The 23,265-nt window shown below is 39.5% G+C and overlaps 2 protein-coding genes across 2 annotated transcripts in view; one reads left to right on the forward strand and one right to left on the reverse strand.

The window, feature by feature from the left end:
- Window positions 1-830: 830 nt before the first annotated feature.
- On the forward strand, window positions 831-14,584 carry LOC147328135 (voltage-dependent calcium channel gamma-1 subunit-like). The gene is made up of 4 exons (XM_086296311.1): window positions 831-1,447; window positions 8,918-8,992; window positions 11,739-11,885; window positions 12,023-14,584. Exons 1-4 carry the CDS (start codon window positions 1,210-1,212, stop codon window positions 12,253-12,255), a joined length of 693 nt encoding a protein of 230 aa, XP_086152437.1. The 5' UTR covers window positions 831-1,209; the 3' UTR covers window positions 12,256-14,584.
- helz (helicase with zinc finger) overlaps window positions 14,225-23,265 on the reverse strand; it is a 51,038-nt gene continuing 41,997 nt past the window's right edge. Inside the window, exons 26-33 of the mRNA XM_086296310.1 lie at window positions 22,971-23,158; window positions 22,510-22,711; window positions 22,297-22,379; window positions 21,624-22,137; window positions 20,747-21,005; window positions 19,888-20,542; window positions 18,578-18,872; window positions 14,225-18,433 (exon numbers count right to left, since the gene is read on the reverse strand). Of these exons, the coding sequence (XP_086152436.1) occupies window positions 18,090-18,433; window positions 18,578-18,872; window positions 19,888-20,542; window positions 20,747-21,005; window positions 21,624-22,137; window positions 22,297-22,379; window positions 22,510-22,711; window positions 22,971-23,158 (2,540 nt within the window). The 3' untranslated portion in view covers window positions 14,225-18,089. The remainder of the gene's footprint in view (window positions 18,434-18,577; window positions 18,873-19,887; window positions 20,543-20,746; window positions 21,006-21,623; window positions 22,138-22,296; window positions 22,380-22,509; window positions 22,712-22,970; window positions 23,159-23,265) is intronic.

Genomic DNA, 23,265 nt, shown 5'->3' on the forward strand with positions numbered 1-23,265 from the left:
GTGTGTGTGTGTGTGCTAGCTTGCAGTGATCTCTCACAATTCTATTCTGCTGCTGTGATGACTTTTTGACTTTCACTGGTGTCTCTGCTCACGCCAGGGAAAAAGTGGGCCACAAGTCTTTTAAAGAGACTTGAAGTGGGCCAACTCTTAAAAACCGTGCCAACATGATTTACAGTCAGAGAGGAATCAACGGGATTAGCACACCTTTTGTCTTTTTTTTTCTCCTCAAGTGTGTCCCTTGTCTCTATTCTTTTTTGCTTTTCTTTTTTTGGTTTAGTTTTTTTTGTTTTTTTGTTTATATCTGGTATGCTGCTAATACTGTAATGATAGAAAATAAGTACATTTTCAGCTATTAAAAGAAAATGAAAAATTATGACAAATTTTATATGAAGTACATAAGACACATTAAGTATCCTTCCTGACAGGAAGACTAAACGTGTTATTGTTCCAGGGGGAAAATGCTTTTCTTGTCAGCTGAAACACAGTTGCTGCTCTTTGTAAACACTTCCACTTTTTCCTTATAAATAGTTTACAGAGACAAATCCACACAGACGCAGTGTTAAGGTGAGGTAGAGTTAAGATACAAACAGTATGATGAATGAAACTGAGAAGCAGGGGAAACTATATTTCCAAGGCTGAGACGTTTACTTTAATAGTTCTTATGTGAATGTGAAGACAAGAGACAAATGTTAGTCCACGTTACACATCTCCGCCCACTGGCGGTGTAACCAGATAAGAAGACAGCCTGACAACTTGACTCACCGATCACATTTATAGCATCCCCCCGCCCCTGAAAAACACTGACCAGCACATGCTGCAACCCCCTCTACGCCCATTACCCACCATGGTAGACACTTTGGTCATCAACTTCCCTGATCTACCTCAACAGCTGTTTATCTAAACTTGCAGCCCCTGAGTTGTGCAGCACCTCACAGTGAGTAGGGGAAAGGAGACTTGAAAGTAGGACAGAGCCGCCTGGCCCCTTTCCTTTCCAACCAGAAGCACAGATTTGTGACTGGAGGAGAGAAGATACTAGTCTTGGGTGGTGAGAGAAAAGGAGAAGAGATTTTTGTGCTGCAGTCACTGAGGAAAGAAGCCCTAAGGACACAGACCAGTGTGTCTACATTGCAGAGCATCCAGTTTTATTAAGGTTTCCTATTTTATCAGGGGAAAAATATTCACTGAACAGAAATCTCACCACCTGCGAACATGCACAAGCGTACAAAGATTAAGATTGCCATCTTTGTGTTGCTGGTGGGCATGGCATGCATGCTCACGGCAGTGGTAACGGACCACTGGGCAGTTCTTAGCCCAAAGGTGGAGAAACTCAATGAGACCTGTGAGGCGGCCCACTTCGGCCTGTGGAGGCTGTGCAAGAAGTACATCTACATCAGCTCAGAACACTACGACGAAGGGCACGGCTGCGGACCCATCAGCCTGCCTGGAGGTAAGAGAAAATCTGAGAGAAAACTTCTTGCAACTGGAGCATGAAAGTGAACCTGAGAGCCAGTTTTTAGTTTTCAGTCTCTGTGGCTGTGCTATCTCTCCAAAGGTTCAGTCTTTTTTGGAAAAATATTGCATGCGAGTAAGATGCTACTTTAAGGTATGAAGCTACTAAGAATAGAGATCCTGATGCAGGATCACTAGACATGTCATATGACTTTCTAAACTTCCCTTTGCAACACAAACACATCCTGTTGTATTCCTCATGTTTTAGTCCTTTCATGCATTCAGCTTGTTTTTTCTTTTTTTTTGTTTTTCCCGTGGATACATATTGTTATGTGCCGACAGCATTTCAGGGCCTGTTTGATTAGACTTCTGAAACATCTTTGAAATGTGTTTTAAAGAAGTAGCCGGTAGTGTAATATAAATATTAGTCGAAGCATTTAGCCTGTGTTTAAACTATCTTGGTGGTCTTGGAATAAACAGCACCCAGAATGACCAACCACTATGACCAACCATAGATGCAAAGTGTTGACATGAGATAACAGTAGATAGATGTGACATCAGCCAGAGAAATCTAAGCATAAGAGTCTCAAGAGACTGGAGACTAACCCTGATGGTTGGCTCCTCTTTTCTGACAGATAATCTTATTAGTAAAGTCAGCTGCCACAGAACCTGCAGACAGCTGATAATAATACCCATATGGATATGGACACTGCATCAGAGCTCCCTGAAATACAGAGAAACTGGATAGAGCAGCCTCCATGAAAAGCGATGAAAAGCCTTTCCTCAAACATCTTACTTGAGGACACTTTTGAGATAGATTTCACACAGTCTAATATTACCACCGCCACAGCCACGGGGAAATTAAAGTTTTTAATTTGGCCATGTTCATTTCAAAAACCCATTCATCTTTTTTTTAACATATTAAGGATCTTTCAGTCTGTACAAGGCAGGTAAGGTGAAAACAGCACAAAATGATCCAATTTAAATGCTGCTTGTGCATCAAATAGAAATAGAAATGTCGGTACATTTAATATAACACGGAGACATCAAATGGAGGCTGGTCTGCTTCTGGATTGTGTTTGCAGTGGTGTATGCTTACACCAGCCTACTCAACATGTCACTTTACACTGGTATTAATACTTTTACTTAACTGAATGGTCTAAATACTTTGCCCACCACAGTTTATAGGTGATGCATTTTCATGCCCTACAAAGGGCTCACCTTGGTGTGCATGTCTTGACTCCAAATAAACATGATGTGGTACATCGTGCTGTTAAAGGTGCCTGAATAAAATGCAGACTGTAATAAAATTTAAAAAGAAGTGCTGAGCCGTTGTTGGCAAGCAAAGACTCGTGGTGCCAATGATCTGGAGTGAGAGTTACGCTACTGTTGGGGGCAAATGGGTAATTGAACATTATCTGAAAAACTCTGACTGTGTTATCTGAGCCCAAGTTATATGAGATTTTGGAAGCGTGCCCAGACATCATACCAAATTTATACTACTTACAAATAGAACCTGATTGTGGCAGCCTGCAACTTTTAGGAATCCCAGACACTGTCTGCACTGCAGGGCCGTCTCAGGAGCAAGTGAGATGCCTGAGGGGGGCTTGTTGCTGCAGGCATGTGCTGAATATTCCAAATAAGTGTGACCCGCCCAGGCACACAGGGAATTCTTAAGACAGCAACTCCAAGAGACAAATGTTTTTGGGTTGGGTTCTTCATGTGCAGTTTTTGACTTTTAAACAACTACACAGTGAAAGCAGTGATCTGGAATATTTTTGGACAATGCAATATATTACAGTCATTGAAATGAAACAGATCCGTTTCACTTGGCAAATAGCTTTAGAAGAAGTAAATAAAAACAGGCAGAAGTCCCGTGTTTCCAGGGGCTTCCCCAGGCCCACTGTATTTGGACAGGAACAATATTGTTTATCATAACCACTTGTCCTCAGAGAGGTGTCAAACTCTGATCCAACACAGGACTTGAACAGCGTGTGAGATGGTGTTCGCTGAGAGCGACTCAACTGGAAAATATGGGTTGACTTGTTATTTATATCAGCTGTTGATAAAGCACAGACTGTGATATAAAATCAAGTTAAGTGTACAATAAAGATTTACATGTTGTACCAGCTTTGAGAAAAAAGTAACAAATTAACCTAATGAATATTTTAGTTGTTGGCATTATCCTGCTTTATATTTAACTGCATATGTCTTTTGAGTATCGGAGCTGTTAAGTCTTAATGTGCAACATCAGATGTTCTGGCAAGCCGCTTCCAAGTTTTTCACCCTATGTTTAATTTTCAATAGTATTGAAAACAACAATTATGTGACGGCATTTTATTGGCCAAAAGCGTAAGCAATTTTAAAACTGTTCCCAAAAACATGAGATTTAAAAAAAATATATATATTACTGTGTAAATTGCTCAGCAAACACCCGCTGTAGGTATAAATATAGGCCACGTAAATACTCAGCTGTGCCGCGTGAGGGTCAAGTGTTCAAGCCAAGTCCTCTGAGTGACGGGGCCGCCTGAAAGAGTCAGGCATAGCTCTAAGGCCTGCTCTCCCACCGGCCTGTTCCCTCAAGACCTTCCTGCAGCTACGCATCTCCGTGCAGCCCACCACTCAAATTACTTCACACTCCCCGAGGATGGGATTCACAGCCCAAAAAAGCAAGGCAAGGCAAGGCAAGGCAAGTTTATTTGTATAGCACAATTCAACAACAAGGTGATTCAAAGTGCTTTACAGAGACATTAGAAACAAGAACAAATAAAAAGCATGATTTAAAATTGATTAAAACAAGCAAATAACCTAACTAACTAATTAACAAACAAACAAACAAACAAACAAACAAAACAGTATATAAAATCAAAACAGATAAAATCAGAACAGTAGATAAAATCAGTAGTTAAATGTAAGTTTTGAAATTTAAGCTTAAAGTGTGGATTTGGTGCTTTATTCAAATGCAGCTGAGAACAGGTGAGTCTTCAACCTGGATTTAAATAAACTGAGTGTTTCAGCTGATCTGAGGCTTTCTGGGAGTTTGTTCCAGATATAAGGAGCATAAAAGCTGAATGCAGCTTCTCCGTGTCTGGTTCTGACTCTGGGAACTGATAAAAGACCGGATCCAGATGACCTGAGGGATCTGGATGGTTCATACTGGGTCAGGAGGTCATTGATGTATTTTGGTCCTAAACCATTCAGAGCTTTATAGACCAGCATCAGAACTTTAAAGTCTATCCTCTGACGGACAGGCAGCCAGTGTAAGAACCTCAGAGCTGGACTGATGTGGTCCACTTTTTTGGTCTTAGTGAGGACTCGAGCAGCAGAGTTCTGAATGAGCTGTAGTTGTCTGACTGATTTTTTAGGTAGACCTGTAAAGATGCTGTTACAGTAATCAAGCCTACTAAAGATGAATGCATGGACTAGTTTTTCCAGGTCCTGTTGAGACATCAGATCTTTTATCCTTGATATATTCTTGAGGTGATAGTAAGCTGACTTTGTTATTGTCTTAATGTGTTTTTCTAAGTTTAGGTCTGCATCCATCACTACACCCAAATTTCTCGCCTGGTTTGTGGTTTTTAGATGTATAGATTGAAGTTCTCTGGTGACCTGTAATCGTTTTTCTTTGGCGCCAAGGACTATTACCTCAGTTTTGTTTTTGTTTAGCTGGAGAAAATTGTGGCACAACCAGTCATTGATTTCCTCAATGCATTTACCAAGAGCCTGTACAGGGCCTCGGTCTCCTGGTGACATTGTGATATATATTTGTGTGTCATCTGCATAGCTGTGATAGTTTATTTTGTTGTTGTTTATAATCTGTGCCAGTGGGAGCATGTAGATGTTAAACAGAAGGGGTCCCAAGATGGAACCTTGGGGAACTCCACATGTGATACTTGTCTGCTCAGATGTGAAGTTACCTATTGATACAAAGTATTTCCTGTTTTCTACGTATGTTTTGAACCAGTTTAGTACAGTTCCTGAAAGACCTGTCCAGTTCTCCAGTCGTTTGAGTAATATGTTGTGGTCAACTGTATCAAATGCTGCACTGAGATCCAGTAAAACTAGGACTGACATTTTTCCACTGTCTGTATTCAGACATATGTCATTAAACACTTTGGTCAGAGCGGTTTCAGTGCTGTGGTTCTGTCTAAAACCTGACTGGAAGGCATCGTAGCAATTATTCTGTTTTAAGAAGTAACTGAGCTGTTGAGAAACTGCTTTTTCAATGATCTTACTTAAAAACGGGAGATTTGAGATCGGCCTGTAGTTGTTCATTTGTGTCTTGTCAAGATTGTCCTTTTTCAGTATAGGTTTGATTACAGCAGTTTTTAGTGATTCTGGAAACACACCTGATAATAAAGAAAAGTTGACGATCTGTAACAGGTCTGACTCTAAAGTCTTTGAGACCTTTTTGAAAAAACTTGTTGGCAGGACATCTAAACAGCAGGAGGAGGAGTTCAGTTTACCTAAGATGTCCTCCAGGTCTTTGCTGTTAATAGGTTGAAACTGTTTCATGGTGTTTAAACAGTTTTTTGGTGGACACAGTACATATCCTGGATCTGCTGTTGATGTACCAATTGCTTGTCAAATTTTTTGGATTTTTTCAGTGAAGAATTTGGCAAAGTCATTGCAGGCCATGGTCGAATGAAGTTCAGCTGCCACTGACACAGGAGGGTTTGTTAGCCTGTCAACTGTAGAGCAATGGAATCAATGGTATTTTGCCTATATAGGCATGCAACATAGCAACCAAGGGATGGGCATTGTATATGGGGAAAGGGTGCTAGTGATGCCTTTCTGACCTAAATAGGCATGCATCCATGTGGTATTTGAGGTTTGTAGTGGGATCAAAGTTTTATGCATTTGCAAAGAGGGTGCTTAGATTAGCAGAGTATTACAGAGAAGGGAAAAGTGCACCTTTCATCTTTAGGACACATTTCCATGCAAAAGCAGCAAAGTAGTAACAAAAGTTTGAAAGAAGCCACTGATCGACCTTTACTGAAAGTAATTTTGTTGACATGTACATTTTTCTTGACCCTGCAACAACACTCCACTTGTCATAGCTGATAAAGCAAAGAATGAGGAAGGCTTTGACAGCCAAATGTAGCCAAAAATGAACTGACACCACAAATCAATGCGAGGAAAGACGCTGCTCTGACATGACAATGTGCAGAGACGCTGCTAATCCTGCATCCTGGCCTTGTCAGTCGAAAGATGGCGGACAGCCCTATTTGGAAAAAGGGAGGCTTTATAGAGCTCGTCAAAACAGCCTGGCAGGACGAGGACTAACAGTAACCCAAAATTGGATTAGTGTGTGTGTGTCTCTGGGTTTGTTGTAGCATGCTTCCACAGATGATAACAGATACGTTTTTATCCAACAGTTCTTCCTCACATTTCTATAAAAACATGCACTCTGAGGTAAGTTTAATTAGGCAGCACACACAGTCACATGTGGGAATAAACCTGCTAAGCTTAAGCTTAATGAACATAATTATGAAACACTTTCGAACATCGAGACCATGTGTTTTTATTTTTTCATTATTATGTTTTGGTGGATGACTGACATTGATCAGCATTATGTATTTAGGCATATGCGTGTGTGTGTGTGTGTGTGTGTGTGTGTGTGTGTGTGGGGGGGGGGGGGGGGGGGGGGGGGGTTCAAAGGCCAGCATCTGTTTTGAATGCAAGGTTTGACTCAATAAACACATGTAGGTGACAAACCTCTATCACATTCTCCAGTGAAAAACAGCAGCGCTTGTTGCTTAGTAACAACCACTGGTTTTTTTTTCTTCCTTTCTTTGATGGCCAGTCCCTGTCCTCATTCATAAAAAAGGTTTTTATGTATTTATTTTTTGCATGTAGGCCCACACAGTATGACACATGGCTTTAAAAGCTTGCCATTTCAAAGGAGCTTTGTGTGAACATTGCACTGTTGACTTGACTTGGAAAAATATGATTCATAAATACTATTTGCGCCTGTTACACCAAATTACCCTGTTATTTCCTTTTAGGGGCACCTGACATCCCATTTAGCTCAGTTTCTTGAGAAATAGAAGAATGTCAAAGCTATCAAGCTCTTACCATAAAATCATACCATGCAGTACTTCATATTTTCACATGAAAGCATTTCACTTCCCATGATGAGCGCGTGTGGAAACTGGGATAAGGAATGTGCCTGTGTGTTAAGCCCTCATACCGTCGAGATCATGGACATGCACCTGACTGTGCATGAGAGAACTGATGATCTGGTGCTGCATGCATAAATCTTCTCACTATTTGAGCAAATATGATCATTCAAATGTTTTTAATTATTTGAATGATCGTATTTCCCAATGTTTTGGCCAAATATCCCATTGGCCAAAATGTGGTAGATCATCAAATGTAATCAAGTTTTGTATGTACACCAAGCCTGTTTCTAAAAGGGATAACATTTCTACCTGGCACAGCATCAAAGACTTCTTTTTCTTTCAAACAACTATGTGATCACATAATGCATAACGCCTGGCTTTATATCTGCAAATCCCTAAGGCATAACACCTTGTCTGCATGACAGAAACTGAACTCGATGTCTGCAACCAGAGTCAAACCACACAAAGGAGAAAGTTCTGCAGGGAAGCCACTTTTAATTGTAACATTATCTTGGGATGTAAAATCCCTTTTGGACAAAAAATGGAAGCTATAGCTGAGACCATGTGAAGTGTTTAATACAAGTACCATATTCCAAAGGCGTGTGACAAAAGGTGAATGCAGCTAATGGGGCGAACAAATGTGGAGCAAACCTGAGAAAGAAGAAAAACAAACTGTCTTATTAGAAACAGAAATTTTGTCAAATAAAAATGAATCATAAAACATAAATTAGGCATTGACAAATATGACCTTGATCTGAGAGGAATTTAAAAACAACCAAACAACCCAGTCAATGACAAGCAAACACAAGGTAAAAGCACTTTTATGACAATTTGGTGTATTTGCTGGCAGATTATATGGTCAAAACTGAGCATCTAGATTCAAGTCCGGGAAGGTTTTTGGTCATACATAGCAACATATTGAATACCACACTGACTCATCATAGCTGTGTGCAATTGAAGGCTCCCATCAGAGTCCCAACTGAATTAACTAATCATGTCTGTGCTTCACAACCCTCTTGATGCGTCTCTCGCCTTTTATCAGTAGAGCTTTTATTTACATATGAAGACATTTAAGTTTATTGTAATAAAATTTTGCAAGACGAGGCCAACTTTTTAAAAATCTGTAAAATCAAAAGTTTCCCAATAAGAGCATTAGAACTCCAAAAGCACTAAAAATAATCAATTTTAAACTTACCTTTAACATGTGGATGTAATATCTGTATTTTATTGTTGTGGTTTTATCGTAATGTGCTGGTACAAAGCAGAGTACAAATATTCTGTGCAGATTTGAAGAGAAAATTAAACTAAATATGGTTTTGCTTTGTTTTTTTTTCTTTTCACAGACGAAAATTGCACTTACTTCAGGCACTTCACTCCAGGACAGGATGCTGAGATATTTGAATATAAAACACAAAAAGGTATGTTTGTTTGTTTGTTTGTTTTCACTCCCTTTGGCAATTGCTTCGGCCTATTCTGTCTTAAAACACTGAAATAATAAGTTGCTTTCATCTCTGAATTCATGTTCCTTCCTCTGTGTGAAGTGAACATCAGACGAGTCGAAATGTAGCAGTTGCTTCGTGATTTTCCAAATGATCTCACTTGCTGCTGCTTTTCTCTGTGTGGGTTCAAGTTTTCAGTTATGTTTCACATCTGACCACAGCACAGTCGGCAGTGTCACAGCAGGCAGACTCGACCGTCTATCAATGTCAGAACATCTCACGGGAGAAATCCTATCTGAAATCTGACTTGTTTCTTTTTTTCTTTCTTTCTTTCTCCAGCTGACCAATATCTATTTTCAATTTCTCTGTATAACATGCAATAGTCTGCCTCAGTAGTTTTTCAAGTTCTTGTTGTTTCCCCTGATGGTCAGAAGCTGTGGATCATAAGTCCCGAAATTTTGTGCTTTAGCAAAATATATCTTGTACATACATTTGTTCAGCTGTGTATGTTTTCTCCTCCTTGTACATCAGTCCTCCCATGCAGAGGCCGTTAGTGGTCTGAACATACACGTGTGGTCAGTGAGCTACTTTAGGGCATGTAGGGATGCTCCCAGTAAAAATGTAAATGAAGTGAAAATTTGAAAAGTTGAGAGTAAAAGAGATGATCAGGTTAATGGGCTCAGACAATTGGAGTTTCTTTCTAAACTGTCTCTTTCAGCAGGGTGGTTATATTGATGCATCCGATACTGTATGTATTAATATGTACTCATACCTAATCTGCTAAATTTGGAGAGTGACATAAAGTGTACGCTCAATAGCAAAAAATAAAAATAAATCCTATTCCAGTACACATTAAAAGAAAGGAACCTTGCCAAAGAGATTAATACATTAGCAACACTGTGAATTTGAACGTGGCTTGACCAGTTCCTCATAATACTGCCCCTTTCTGTGTTGGAGGGTTAAATTTAGCACATGAGAAGTTCATGTTTCTGCAGGCTGAAAAATTTCTGAGCAGTGCAGTGAAGCAAGTGCTGTATGAATAAAATGCAGAAAGCTTTTTGATGTCTATGTTGCTCACGCTATGTGAGAATCCATGGTTTTGCAGACTTGAGTTAGACACCAACCTCTAACACACATGGTTTATGTTAGAGAGCTGTTCAGGGTGCAGCCCATCCTCCCCTGCCAGTAGAAGATGAAGGCTTTTCCCCCCCAAAGGGGTGCCTTTCTCTCCCTAGGGTATGGTTCACAGGCAAACAGGCTACAGATCAAAGGCCTGGGTTCCTATCTACCTGTCTGCTCAGAAACCTAGCCAGCTGCTGTTGTACACTCTAAATGAAAGACCAGAATCCATTTATATTAGTGCACCCAATTTCAAAGACCTTGTATTTATAATAAAAGCAATGGAGAAGTTAGCAGGTGTTTTTCTTTGGGGAACTAATCTAAAGACCCAAAGCATTCATTCATCCATCCACCCCAGGTTGTTAGTCTAGTCACAGGCCCAGATAGCCAAAACCTGACATAGCCTATTTTGCATAGACTTCTATTAGTGTACAAATGGTGAGTTACACAGCATCACCATACAATAATATCACCCTGTTATCATGACCCTGGGCACAATAGTGTACTTTAAATCTGCCCTGCTACTCCTAAAAACTAACCAGAGTACCAAATACCACAAAATAACAATACTTTCAGCTACTAAAGTGTTAATTTCGTTGGCTAAGTAATTTCACCATAGTTTTCATTCACAAAAGTCTTTTTTTGACGAAAACGAGACGATAACTAAATAAAAAACAACCCACAAGGACAAAAAAATATGATGAAATGGGCTCAGACTTATAAGACGAATAAAAACGAGATGGAAATATTCTGGTTACATGAGGAATAAGGTATGTAGAGAGGCGGGACAAGTTTGGAAGCGATCCAATCAGAAATAATCACCTTGTGCAGAGAGGTTAGACATGCAATGTTTGATCTGTTGCCAACAAACAAGGTGGGAAGCACCCACACTCTCTGCTTCTCATGAGAATGCTACAAAATGCGACAAGAGTACACGTATGGACACATTTCGCATTTGATGTCAAGAAAAACCCTTTGTAAACCCGTGGAGAAAATTTCAGCAGAAAAAACGAGACAGATTTTTACACAGTCAACTTCAAAATTAGTGTACGATAATCTCGTGATATCGTACACTAAACCTAACTAAACTAAACCAACTAAAACTAAAAGACTTTAGATGTAAAAGTAAGCAAAGTTTCGAAAAAAAAAAGATTATTTTGTCTTTTAATTAAAAAAAATGTTTATTTAATTTTTGAGTAAAGTTTAACTTTCTAGTTGCTTTATAATTATAAATAGAAATTAAAGTATATAGTTCGTTTCTTTAAAAAGCATTATTGTCTTCTGCTGGAGCCCAAAAACCTTCATGGACAACAGAGAGACAAGAAAAGCGAGAAAACCTGAAGAGGCGAAGGCATGGATGACAGGTTAATAATAATTTGTCACAGCAGATTTGGAGCTCTGTTGCCTACAAGTAGAAGAAAAAAACACTTCAGTATTAAAGTATCTACATTTTTTGCCTGTCAGGTCATGTCTTTGTCATTCAGCATTAATGAGACTTTCACAGATGCTTTTTGTCCATTTCCACATGCACTAATCCGCCAGTGGCAGATCCAGGAAATTTTACAACATGACTGTAAAATTGACTGACATTTTTTTGTCTTTCCAGAGTACAACATCTCAGCTGCAGCCATCTCCATCTTCAGTCTGGCCTTCATGATCCTTGGCTCTCTTTGTGTGCTGGGCTCATGTACTGGTACAGGCAAAAAAAGAGACTACCTCCTTAAACCTGCTGGCATGTTTTTTGCATTTGCAGGTGTGTTCAGTTTCTGTTTCACAGTCGTTTTGCTTTTATGTTCAGTGTGTGTTTCATATTTGGTGAGCATGGGAATCTGCGGGTGCCACAGGTGTTACTATAAGCCGTGTCTAATGTTTAATCACTCTCTTTCTCAGGTCTCTGTGCATTCATCTCACTGGAGGTGATGCGTCAGTCAGTGAAGCGCATGATCGAGAGCGAGGAGACAATTTGGATCGAATACTACTACGGCTGGTCCTTTGCTTGTGCCTGCACTGGCTTTGTCCTCCTCTTTCTCTGTGGCATTGCACTCTTGTTCCTCTCCATGCCTCAGATGCCCAGGAATCCATGGGAAACCTGCATGGACGCCGAACCGGAACAAGTTGAGTGATAGCAAGACATACGGACAAATGCAGGAAAAGAATGACTTGTCTTTTATTTTGAATACAGAGGTTAGATTCAACGACATCAGCTTGTCATCAGAGAAGAAACCACAGTGTAAAGAGCGGCCCTTTGTAATGCCTGCAATTTTGTGTTGTAGGCCACAGTTGCTTAAAACCTGCTCTACTCGTCACTAAGAGCTGACATTTCCCACATGGGATTTAGTAGTATTTTTTAAGATATTCCTTTCCCCCTCCAACTCATGATTTAGTGCTGGCATGTTTTTACTGGTGAAAAGGTATTGTATTATGACCTTGGTCTTACTAGTTCCCCCATGTGTCACTCCTTAGTTAAAAAGACAAACATTTTGAGCATTAATGGCCTGACATCCAGGTCAGGTGATTTTATGTACTGCATTATGTATGATATCGTGTACATAGCCAATGTGCTTCTGTATTTTTTATGGCATCACTCCAAGAAGCCCTCTTATACTGTCAATTAAGTCATTTTTTAGCCTATAGCTTAAACGGTAAACCTCTAATGATAAATAAAAGAAGAAAAAAAAACATCATTTAAAGTTAAATAATTGCACATTAAGTCCAGAACTTCCTGAGTAAAGGAAAGCTTTGAGCAAACTACTTGCTCAGAGTCTGGGTGTATGTGTCTGTAGCAAGCAGAATGCTAAACACCCAAAGTCTTCAGCACCAGTCATGTTGGAAAAGGTTCAGTTCTAGCAGGTGCACATACAAGGCCTTGACAGCTTCCATGCCAAACTGATACAAAACATGCCTCTGTTCATTTTCATGTGTTGTTATGACCCGTTTGACCCATGTGGCGAATGTCCATTTGCATCTATACACGCTGTTAGCATAGATAACAGAAAAAAAGCCACAGATTCATGGTCTTTTTCTGAATTGTAACCTTACATGCAGAGTTTCAGAGAGATGAGCGCCAATTGAATTTAATTTCGGTTGTAAATGATGTCACGCTGTGCAATCACACAATATGCAAGTGGCAAACTAATAGAGTGATGGAGCTGCACTATATTTTCAGATTATGAGCACGGACTTTAGCTGATGTTTACTTGCAGTTTATAATTCAGCTGTAACAGCGTAACAGTCCACATTAAGGAGTGAAAGTTGGTCAGTGACCATTCTATTTGGTGGGGGATTTGAACTAAATTAGGTCACCTGGGTTTAAAAAGCAAAAATGTACAGGACATTATTAGAATAAACCTTTTCTGTGTAGCCTGTATTGTGCAACACCAACCAAGGGGATATAAAAGAGAACAAGAAGCATGAAGTTCGCAGCCAGACACTTACAGAACTTCTCCTCTACTGGGCTTTTTTTTTTTTTTTTTTTTTTTAAATACAACATTATAAAAAGAAGTCAGGTTATATAGCTGCTGACGTTATGTGACACACCGAAAGGCTCTTAAATATTTGTTTTTACTTTTCTCAAAGTCACTCACGAAATGGCTGCTGTTCTGTGCAAACAGACTCGAGCACCAAGGAGTTCATATTTCAGACCGTTTTGTGCTGACATGTGGTGTATCTGAAGAACCACACTGTCATTGTTGTGTCAGCCTTGCATCCATCTTTGCACGGAGGAGGAAAGAATCCAGTTGTTTATTTACTTTTAAAATAAGTTTTCTTTGACTTGACTTTAAAGTTGTATTGTCACTCAAAAAAAAAAAAAAGATCCAGTGGTTTAAAATAGAGGCAGCTGTTGACGTGAACCTCCTGTACTTCTAGTGTTTTTTTCACTGAATGAGGCATGCAGTAACAACGTTTGGAATGCGTTAGATTTTGAGTGTGTTTGTTATATACTGCTTTATAGGTTTGTAATAAAAATTCAATCTTGAAATGCTGTGGAAAACTTATCTGGGACCGCGTTATTTAATGCAGTAAAGGTCCATCTGGACCCAGGTGGCACAACTACACAACAATTCAGAAGACAGAGAAACAGAACTCAAACAGTTTCAATAAAAACACTTTAATAGAGAAACAAATAAAAAGAAAACAAAAGAAAATAAACCTTTAAAACACAGTCAAAAATCCTTGAATCATAACCACCACCAACTGAAATGAAGAAGAGCAAAACAGATCTATCCATTGTTTTGTACCCACGAGTAAGGAACCAATGGGACTGAGAAGCTGGGAGGACCGGTGAGCCATTGATTCACTGCAGTGAGGGAAGAACAGAGGAGAGCCAACAGATAACGGGAAAAGATGGCGCTTATAGAAAGCTGGACACAGTGCTCTCTGCTGGCTGGGCAAAAGGTTGCTCCCATTCAGTGTGCCACACACACACACACACACACACGATGGTTTCACTTTGTCCCCCCCCACTTAAATACACACCTCAGACTGTGATTTCTGGAAGGTGAAATCAAACTGTTAACCACACACACACACACAAGACAGTGCTTTTATTGTCTCCTTTCAAAAGAAAGACTCCTGACAGGGAGCTGTGAAAAAAGAAAAAGAAAAAAAAGAAGAAATGAGCATTTCTTTAAAAACAAACAAACAAACAAACAAACAAACAAACAAAAAGGCTTGATCTCCTCTGCTTCAAGACCAAAACTGTATCAATAGAAGTGGTGAAATATTAGTATTGCACAACTTCAGAGACCAGCCAGCGACTATTGTGTGGAAAACAGATCACCTAAACACAGTATTTTAAATTTAATACACACGAGGGAGCAACCTCAGCTTCACATCTGCCAACTAACTGCAGAAAGAAAAAAAACTAACTAAACCAAAAAAACCTAACATGACCATTACATATTTGATTCACACATTAGTAAAATAGTATAATAGATTTGTTGATAATGTCACAAGTTATTGTACACATCAAATAATATACCAAAATCTGACTCTGTAGGTTAAACAAAAAGCTTTTTTTTTTTTCTCTTCTTTTTTTCCCTCCATCGATAAATCAATACAAACTGGTAAAAACAGGGATAAAAACCAGCCAGATCATCTCAACATGCAAGAAAAGAAAAAGACTTCACATTTAAAAACAAATCCATTTTGATTGTTGTACAGCTTGGGAAGTGGTGAGAAAACAGGGAAGGACTAATCCAGCAACATGTACTTAAAAATACACATTGTACAGTGAAAGAAGTTGTAACAGCTGCAACACAATGTTTCCTCTGCCTAATAAGCCAGACACCATCTTTAAGAGAAAAACAAAAACAAACAAAACAACAACAAAAAAAACCAAACAAACAAAAAAAAAAAGTTCCAAGATGTTGCAACTACCAACCGGGTTGTTGTTGTCCATTTCTAGAATTCTTTGTTTTGTGAATTTGCATAATTAAAAAGGGCATACCTCTTCTTTGAACAGCTTCTACAAAATTGAGGCGTTCCCAAAGTTCTTGTTTGTAAATACCTAGAAAATGCATATTTACAAGTATGTGTTCTCTGCAAAGTCAAAAAATCTGGACCTTTGAGCTAGAATGTGACAAAAATGAAACCATACCGTGTATGAAGCTCTCTGCTGAAAACAAAGTTATTAGCAGTGGGGTTCTGAGGAAGTGACCTTTAGAGAGATTTATGAGGGATTAACTACCATGTGGAAGCCAAGAAACAGCAGAACGATTTATTATTTTTAGCAAATTGCAGATGGGGCAGTGATGTGTTAACAATTCATGAATTACATGACAGGACTGAGCACTGGACCACTGTTGTCACTATTGCTTTGTCGCTTTTTTTTTTTTTTTTTTTTTGTTAAATAAAATAGGCAGATACAGTGTGCGAGCATCTTTTTATACTTCATTTCCACATGACTCAAATCAGCTGGGTTTCAAGTAAAATTCATGTGCACGTACGTGTGTCTTCCTGTTGTGTGTCAACTCCTTTTGAGTAACTCAGCGGCATGATTCATCCTGTAATTTATTAAGGTGTTACAAATATAGAAAAATGTTGTCGTAGTGAAATGCAAAGCACGAGCAGAGCAATTTCAGTTAGATTAAAGAGAATGAAACGTGTCTACTGCAGTAGCGTTAATATATCTAATCTGAATAAAAAGGTTCTGTGAACCACGAGGAGCAAACCCAATATTTCCGATTCATTCTTTATATTCACACCCTACAAGCAAAACAGTCAAAGGTTTCTGAACAGCGAGTTCTATGTTACTCTTCATTCAGCAGTTTTAAAAGGTTGATATTACATACTCTGAATTTCCAAAATACCCAGCTCATGGAAAAGCTGCTGACTTTGAGCAGGACTGGAAATGATCAATGACCAATGTTTGCGACAAAACAACAAAAGATGTAAGTAATATTTATTCCTAAGGACTTCAAAACCTTTGGACATTCTGGCCTAAAACTAAGTGGCAAGAAACTGGCAAATCATCTGAGATCAGGTTAACATAACGGGTCTATCATCAACTTTGGGCAATTTTCTATTCATTGTTATTATAAAGAAAATAAAGAAGCATATATATATATATATATATATTAAAAAAAAGTTGTCACACCTACAACATTTCAGGGTGTTTACTCTTAAGTTCCAACATACGTAAGACCAATAATTTAGTGTGTTCAAAAACATCTGACTGCAATTCTAGATCTTCTCAGTTTGCCTGTTAGACACACTACTCTGACCTCACTGTCCTTTCTTCACTTACACAAGCCTTCAGAGTACTGCAACCTTTTCAAACAAAACAACACAATAAAAACAGAACTCTGCCCAATAGCAAAACACAAACAAACAAACCATTTCACTCCAGTAATTATACTGAAACAATGTCATACTGTTGGACAAGAGTTGCAAAGTAAGTCCACGATGCAATGACGGTCTTAAACAAAGAATAAAATAAAATAAAACCAACAACAACAAAGAATTCATGTAACTGCGTGTCAGCCACAAGCAAAGCAGTCTAGGATAATCTTATCACTGAAAAGGATGGTGTTCTCTGATCTTTAACGCAAAGAGAGGAGGAATGAAACAGTTGTTGCTGCTTTGATGTTGAAGCTGGTAAAAGCTAAAATATGCAATCGATATTTGTAATTTTTCCCCCATAAATAATCACATTTTCTACTAAAAATGACTGAAGATGATTCCCAGGTAAGGATGTCTAAGAATTAAAGATCAGAAGCTAAAAACAGGAAAAACAAAACTTTAAAACTCATATTGCAAATCTAGCATGATGCAGGAATTTAAGGACATGTCTGTGGCATACGATTCAGTCTTTTATTTTTTCTTTATATGTACATATTAGAGCAAAATTTATCTACTTCTATACACTGTTCCATGTAGTTTCTGTGTCAGTTGACCACTTAGCTTATGTCCATTACATCTACAGTAGTATGAAAATCAATAAGTAATGTCCACTCGAAACTGAGGAATAAAAAATAATAAAAACATACTTATTTCGCAAAACAACTTCAATAAGGAAAAATACAAGCGGGAGCTAAGTGGTCAACCAACAGACACCATTGTTTTTGAGCTTTTTTTGTTTTTTTATGTTTGTTTTTTGCTTTTTTTTTTTTTTTTTTAGCATTACGTACATATACAAGTGTAGATAATATAAGTATATATTCATATATACATAATGAGTATGTATATATACCAGTAATGCATTCATTATATATACTTATTTTCTTCACAGATATGTGAAATAGGAGGGAAAAAATGACTGTTAAAAATAAAAAGTTTAAATGAAACAAAATGCATAAAACCAACCTACTGATAGAAACAACTTGTAAATGCACTTTGCACAATTTTTGTGTTTTTAGAAATGATTTTACCTTTTTTATAATTTTCTTTTTTATTTGTTTTTTTTTGTTTGTTTTTTTAAATTATTACTTATTCACTTATGTGGGAGAAGTGACACTCATTTAAAATAGGAATAGTACCCATTGCTACCATTTGAACTTCCTATACTCAGCTCTTGTAGGAGGGAGAGGGGGTCGCTATTCTTCTTGACCTGTTCAGGCCGAACTGCCCGGGGCTTAGGTGGAGCGCGAAGAGCGCTCGCGTAGGACATGGTAGGCTGTTTGCCTAAATTTGGAGCCCCCTCACTGGGCTCGGTGGGAGGCTGAGGCTGCTGCTGCTTGTTGTTGGGCATGAGAGGAGGAAACTGATGCTGAAGGGAGTTGAGGGAGTGTGGATGTGTCTGCTGTGTTCCTGTGGCTTCTGCCTTTGCATGCTCCTCTGCCTGACGAAGGGCCTTGGAAGCTGTCATATGGGAAGGCAGCCAAAGGTTATGAGAGGTGAATGAGACACGGACACAGAATTTAGCATATATAATAAACAACTATCTCAAAACAATCCAAATAATCAAGTGAAGAGGAAATTGGGCTTGAAAACAGAAAGATTTACCTAGAAGGTCCCGATGCTGAGCGAGCGTGCCGGCTCCGTTACATGGAATGTTCTGAAACGGACCCGGACCGCCTCCATTACTTGGCCAGAGGTGGTCATGTGAAGGATAGCTGTAGGGGGCGTGTGGGTGTTGATGATGCTGTATGTGAGGATGAGGGTGGTCCTGGGTATCTGATGCACAAGGCTGGGATTGCTGTGACAGGGTATTGTGGGTGTTGGCTGGAGATGATTCATCTGGGTAGGTGGACGAGATACGGCGCTGATAAAGAGGCCGCCCTGGACCTCTGGGTTCATACTGTAAACACAGATACAAAAACAAGGTCAGAAGGTGATATATAGTGACTACAAAGAGTATTCAATTGGTTTAAATTCCCAGTGACTGACAACAAAGTGAATGTATGCTCTCAGTGTTGTAATAAGAGAGAACAACCTTTTCCAGACCTTGCTTAGTTTAGCTACTTCTTGTAGAACAGCATTACAGTAACACATCTTCCATATTGATTTTTATTTTAATTTGTTTGTAAGTTAAAATTTGGGTGACTTAAAAACAAAACTTTAAGCCCACAATTATCCACCATTGTCTGTTGGTGTATTATAATCCGGGGCTGTTTGAAATCCCTACTTTAAGAAAGCAGCGAGCAGTAAGAGTGAAACAGCGTTTCAGTTAATAACTTGATTTGGCTGAATACTGGCTTACCATTAATATGACCATATGGTTAATTAGCATTACATAATGTTCTTACTAATTAATTTCCCAAATAGTATTATTTATGATATTTACACCAAGCAACAACCTCTGGTACTTCAAGTTTGAGTGTATCCTTAAAGACTCCCATGTTAAAATGCTTAGAGCCTGAGGCAATACAATTTTCTTTCTTCTCTAGGCATTAACTCATTCACTGCCATTGACGTCTATAGCCGTCAATTGCAGTGAATGAGTCAATGGGTTTAACTCATTCACTGCCAATGGCTGGCAGTGAATGAGTTAATTTCCAACATTAAAACAACTGCACAGATTTTCGTTTAATAAGTCATCTATCTGGATACTAGAAGTTGGAGTAGGACTGATCTGATGACAAGTGATCTGACAGAAGCAGCTGTAGCCCCACAGCTGTCTGCTGGGCATCACTGCCCATAATTGGAGTAACTGGATGAACGGGATCTTTGTGCCTTCACTTTTAGCTGTGCCCCCTTAACTTTGTTGCTTTGGACGAATAACCTTAGCATAGAGATGCTACTTCAGGCAGTTCAGACTCATTGCTAATTTCACTGAAATATTATTGAATACCACATTAATGAAGAGCCCTTACCTCATCTACATTGTGATGTGCTGTGGCTGCTGATGTTCTGGGGGATAATGGGTGGTAGGGCTCCTGATCTGGACCTTGATTTTGTTGTTGTTGTTGCTGTTGTTGCTGCTGCTGCTGTTGTTGCTGCTGCTGCTGCTGCTGGTGGTGCTGATGGTGAAGCTGCATCAGGTGAACCTGCTCCTGCCTGCTAGGGTGAGCCATGATGGGCAGTCCATAAGGAAGGCCGTGGCCCTGATTCCCCATCAGAGGGTTCTGCTGTGGTGGGCTCACTGATGTAGCTCCACCATGGGGCCACTGGGCCTCTTGCAGAAGGTATTTGACCTGGGCAGGAGGGGGGCTGGCAGATTGAGCTGGTGGCTGATGTGGAAAGCTACCAGTATTGTACAGGGGATTCCCTGGGTGCTGCTGCAGACCTTGGCTGTTAAGAAGGTTTTCATTCAGTAGATCCCGACCTGTGTCATGGGGGTAGAGTCCTGATGGAAAAGGGCCAGCTTGATTGGAAATGGCACCTAAAGAGGATGAAGGGTCACCCGAGCCACGGGGCTGGGACTGGCGATACTGGAGGAGGCGAGACTGAGGTGGGGGCTGCATCTCAACTGCTTCCCTGGGCTCTGGCTGTTCCTGTGGAGCCATCTCTCTCAAGAGACCTGGATACCTAGAAATGAAAATTGTTTACTTTTTTTTTATTTTTTTGAACTATGTATTTTGTTTTAAAACAAAAGAAAAAAAAAACTAATTGTGCTTAACATATGATGTAAAAAAAAAGTACAAGTCCAATATTTAACCTATAATATTTCTATGAGATCAAGTTAGTAGACCATTACAGATGACTATAAAACATACTAGTGCCCAGTCTAACCTGCTGAAAGTTGGCCCGGTCGAGGCAGAAGGAACAGCTTCATCATCCAGATTGGAACTAAGGCCCCAGTTACCTGCCCGAAGCAGCTGATGGGGAAAGCGAGCCATGTTGGATTGAGCAAGGTGGGCAAGCTGTTGGGGCAGAGGAAAGGCAACACTGGCCTGGATGAAAGGGCTTGCTGCCTCCCCCCACTGGCCCAGCCTAGCTGCCTGCTGCTGCTGCTGGCTAAGGGCCTCTAGAGCCAAGGGTCCCTGAAGATCTGAAAGGGCAATGGTCTGGTTAGTTTTTGGAGTCATTCATGTATTCTGCATAATTATATGAGCTGCAGGGTTAGTATACACAGCATGGTTAAGAATACCTTTAAGTAGATTCTCTATGAATAAATATTCAATATATTAAATGTACTGCAAAATCAAATATTTACCCTTTCATATTTTTAAACATATGAAAGCTGCACATTCTAATCCAAAAAAGGAATGTGAAATTTGACTATTTGACAAACAATCTCCTAACATCTCAACCATGGAGATTGTTGCTTTAAAAGTTCAGAGAAAGTTTTCTTTGAGGAGAACAGAACCAGTCTGATTGAACGTGCAAGCACCTTTCAATCCTGAGCAGGATACTATACAAACTTCAACATCTGCATAAGCAGAACAATCTCTGAATACATGACTACCAAGTTCAGAATCTCTTGAAAAAATGTCTATATGAAAATAAAGAGATGAATTAAATCCCTCAGACTCAAATTAAATGAAAATTCTAAGTAGAAATAATAAGATGCTAATTTTCCATCATCATCAGATTCAGCTCCCTCCTTTGTAACACAATTCATTAGCTAACTAAAATTAAATTACTAGTAAATATAGTGTTTACTCACCCAAACCATCTCCTGGGTTTCCATCCTGTCCCTCATCCCCAAAGCTGCTGACCCTGTTATGCTGTGACAGGCCTGAGTGGTGGCCTCCTGGGTGGCCCATTGGAGTCCTAACAGAGCTACTCATCTCCTCTACTCCTCCAGAGTCTGGCCCATTCAAAGTCGGGGACTGGACAGGTCTGTGAGTTGGTATAGGGCCACTGAAAAAAGACGCATTATGGCTTCCACCAGTGTAGGCAGGACTGAGCTGCTGTTGCTGCTGCTGATTTTGCTGGGCCATCCCTGGGTGTTGAGGCTGGCTAACCCGATAAGGAAGCCTAGTGACTGAATACTGCTGGGGGAAGGTTCTTCCACTGATTGGATTTGAAGGAAAGGGTGTACTAGGTGGCGCAAGTTGGAAATTAAGAGGTCTTTGGGCAGCTGAGGGGTCTTTTCGGTGGAGCAGAGGATTGGGAAATCCAACTAGGCTTTCTGTCTGTGAATCCAGACTTCGACTTTGGCCTGAGTCTAAATCTCCCTAGACAAAAAAAAAGGATAAACACTGGTATAAAAACACCATAAGTTGTACAAGGAATTTATCACTGCTTTTGCAAAATATGTTTTGGGTTTGGGTACAAATAAAACGGACAAATTACTTTTAACCCAAAAAAGAAACATTTAAATGTCAACAACTTGCCTGTTTTTCCTTCATGTCTGTGTTTTTTCTTTCTGGTGTCTGAAGATGATTCTGCTCTGACTTTGAACATCCTTCTAATTTACCTAAGACGTCAAAAACAAAACAAATTAAAAAGACTTACACTGCCATTTCCACATTGCTAGATGAAGGCATAAAATTGGATTAGAGTTTTTAACTGATCTCTTGATTTAGAAATAGAAAGTCAAGGCAAACCATTTCTGATGGGGTCAGAAGGCTCTTTGTCTGGGCTCGGCTGGGCTAGTCCTAGAGGAGAGGGGTGTGCTACCCCACTATAAGGAATGGGGGAGCCTCTATTTGGTGGCTGCAGCAGATTAAAGTTGTAAGCCATGGCTGCTGGATGACCCATGATGCGAGGGTCCACAGCAAAGCGATTCTGGTAACCTGGCCAGGGCAACTTAGGGAGAAGAAAAAAAAATACATTTCAATAAAATGTTTTCCTGTGGTACACAGAAATCAGGCAGGGGAGCTATTGTTATTTTTAATACTATCATTGTGACCATAATAACTGATCAACTTATTTGAAATAGTAAGGACATACATTTACAGATATCTGCAGTGCGTTTTTTTGACACTTTTCTAAAAGAAGCAAACAGTTTTATAGGTTCCTTTTTAAAATACAATATTACACACACACACCACACCAGTGAACTTACATGCAGGGGCATGGGCATGACCATGTTTCCACCATATACAGCTGGAACGTAGAGGATACTGGCACCTGTATGCGGATCTATCCTCTGCACAGGACTAGGTGACTTGCCCATACCAGCTGGTGTGCCACCCAAAGGTGGTGTGAATGCCCGAATAGGGTTCCCCATCAACACTGCTGGGTTTGGTTGGACTGCAAAGAAGTAAAATTGGTAAATTACTTTACTCTTATGACATTATTGTTGTCAGATTCAAAAGTAAATCTGTAGTAATAATAATAATAATATTAAGTAAATCTGT

Source organism: Aulonocara sp. 'chitande type north' Nkhata Bay, linkage group LG6 (genome assembly GCF_057382095.1).
Source record: "Aulonocara sp. 'chitande type north' Nkhata Bay isolate Kocher_YH1m ecotype deep benthic linkage group LG6, A_spYH_male_GT1.1, whole genome shotgun sequence".
NCBI classification, from domain to species: Eukaryota; Metazoa; Chordata; class Actinopteri; order Cichliformes; family Cichlidae; genus Aulonocara; species Aulonocara sp. 'chitande type north' Nkhata Bay.

Coding starts and splice junctions, on each gene's coding strand:
- LOC147328135 (XM_086296311.1), top strand. CDS start 1,210: ATGCACAAGCGTACAAAGATTAAGATTGCCATCTTTGTGTTGCTGGTG. Junction 1,448..8,917: donor ACCCATCAGCCTGCCTGGAG/GTAAGAGAAAAT, acceptor TTCTTTTCACAG/ACGAAAATTGCACTTACTTC. Junction 11,886..12,022: donor CATGTTTTTTGCATTTGCAG/GTGTGTTCAGTT, acceptor TCTCTTTCTCAG/GTCTCTGTGCATTCATCTCA.